The following is a 1837-nucleotide window of genomic DNA, read 5'->3' on the forward strand; positions in this document are numbered from 1 at the left end:
AAAAAAAAAAAAAAATTCCTGTGGGCAGAGTGTTCTCACTCCTATTCCTCAAGCCTCAGGGCAGGAAATCCTGCAGTGTCTCCCCTCAAATCCCATTGTCGGGACAATCACACTGTAAACAGCTCAGTTATTTAAAGGTTTAGAAAGAACTTCCCAACACTATATCCAATTTGTTTGTTTTAAAGTCCTTCTGCCCAGAAAACTGAATCCTCTTCAGCCCCACTCAGAAGCACATGCTATGTACATGTATTTATAGACTTTAAGTGGTATCACACGATTTTCCTTTGTGCCCCTGGGGTGCCCTCACAGTGGGTGGAATTCAAAATGCAGCCACTTCATTTGCTTCCCTGGGATCCCCTTTTTACTAATGTGCTGTCAGGATTGTCCTGACTAATAGTGCTGCACAGCCCTGCTGGCCACCGCACAGGAAGCAGGACTGGGTTAGCGGGACTCCAAGGCCCATCTACGTTATGAAGCCTGGGGCCTGAGCTCTCTCAAGGACTGGGAGAGAGAACTTGCCTTTGCACTAATCCATGAGCTCAATTACATGACTGTAGGATGATGGGGCATTTTGAATGTGTTGGCTGGCGGGTGGGGGGGACAAGGGGGTTGGGGAAGGTGGAGAGGGGTAGGAAGGAAGCTAATCAAAGCCCAAAGAAAATATGTCTTGCATCTGATGTAGCTGCAGTACATGCCATGCCAGTATGAAAAGTACACCAGTACACTGTTATTCTTTTAAATGTCACTCCAGTCTTGTACCCCAGGGTCTGATCCTAATTTATCCCCACGTGGGATGCACAATTTCCCCAGGCCTGTGTGTCTATTTGTAGCACTTGGCAGCCAGCAGCAAATCAGCCTGCCTTTGACTGGAAAGGAAGTGGGGACAGGAATAGAACAGACACTCATTCTTTGTCCCACTCTAGGGTCTTTAATGGTGTGCTGGTCAGAAAGCCAAGCCTGGCCAGACTTGGTGGCATACAAAGGTACAAAGATATCTCTGCAGATGCCTCAGTCTGAGAGCTCAGAGGAAATGGAACTTGGTTGGGAGAAGCCACTGATCTGGCCAAACAGAAAGGCCTGGGTGGGGGTGGGGGGCAGGGAGGAATTTTATTCTAGGTTTTATGTAAGGATCATTAGTGGGGGAAAGAGGTTTGTTCTGAGTCAGTGACTGCTACTGCTGCTGCTGGATGTGTCCCTGAAATGAGGGGATATCATGGCCTGTGCTCAGCTGTCCCATAAAACCAGGCTGCTTAATATGTACCAATCCCCTGAAACTAACAAACCAAATCAATGTTTTCTGAGGTTAGGGACAGTTATTTTACTCAAAATTTCTGTGGAAAAGCACAGTTTTCCATGTTTCAGGGAGAAGAACTTTGAAAGTGCCCAAGAAGATACTTTTTCTGGCAATAGTGAAAATTGAGACCTTCAACATAGTCCTTATTTTAACTTAATAAGCACTTGCATAGTACTAATTATGTGTCAGGTACACTTCTAAGCCCTTCATATCTATTTGTTTAATCCTCACAATAAGCAGGTACTATAATTATCTGCATTTTATAAATGAGGAAACTGAGGCACCGGGGCTACATGTAGGCTGCCAATGTCACACACACAACTGGAAAGTGTCAGAGTCCAGATTTGAACCTAAGAAATCTGATTCCACAGTCCATGCTCTTAATCCCCCTGCTGCAACCACCTCAGCTTCATTCATTTATTCATTCAGCATTCAGTAGGTACCTACTGTATGCCAAATACGCTGATATGTGTGGAGTGACACAGAGACAAACAAGACAGAGCCCTAGAGAATCACAGTCATATGAGGCATAAAGAGGATTTT

At 45.2% G+C, this 1837-nt stretch overlaps 1 protein-coding gene across 1 annotated transcript in view; it reads left to right on the forward strand.

Moving 5' to 3' along the window:
• ZNF704 (zinc finger protein 704) overlaps nucleotides 1-1837 on the forward strand; it is a 166527-nt gene that overhangs the window by 149531 nt on the left and 15159 nt on the right. The window contains exon 6 of the mRNA XM_008572809.1: nucleotides 924-942. Coding sequence (XP_008571031.1) covers nucleotides 924-942 — 19 coding nt within the window. The remainder of the gene's footprint in view (nucleotides 1-923; nucleotides 943-1837) is intronic.

The sequence above is a fragment of the Galeopterus variegatus genome, unplaced genomic scaffold (genome assembly GCF_000696425.1).
Source record: "Galeopterus variegatus unplaced genomic scaffold, G_variegatus-3.0.2 Scaffold838, whole genome shotgun sequence".
Classification (NCBI taxonomy): domain Eukaryota; kingdom Metazoa; phylum Chordata; class Mammalia; order Dermoptera; family Cynocephalidae; genus Galeopterus; species Galeopterus variegatus.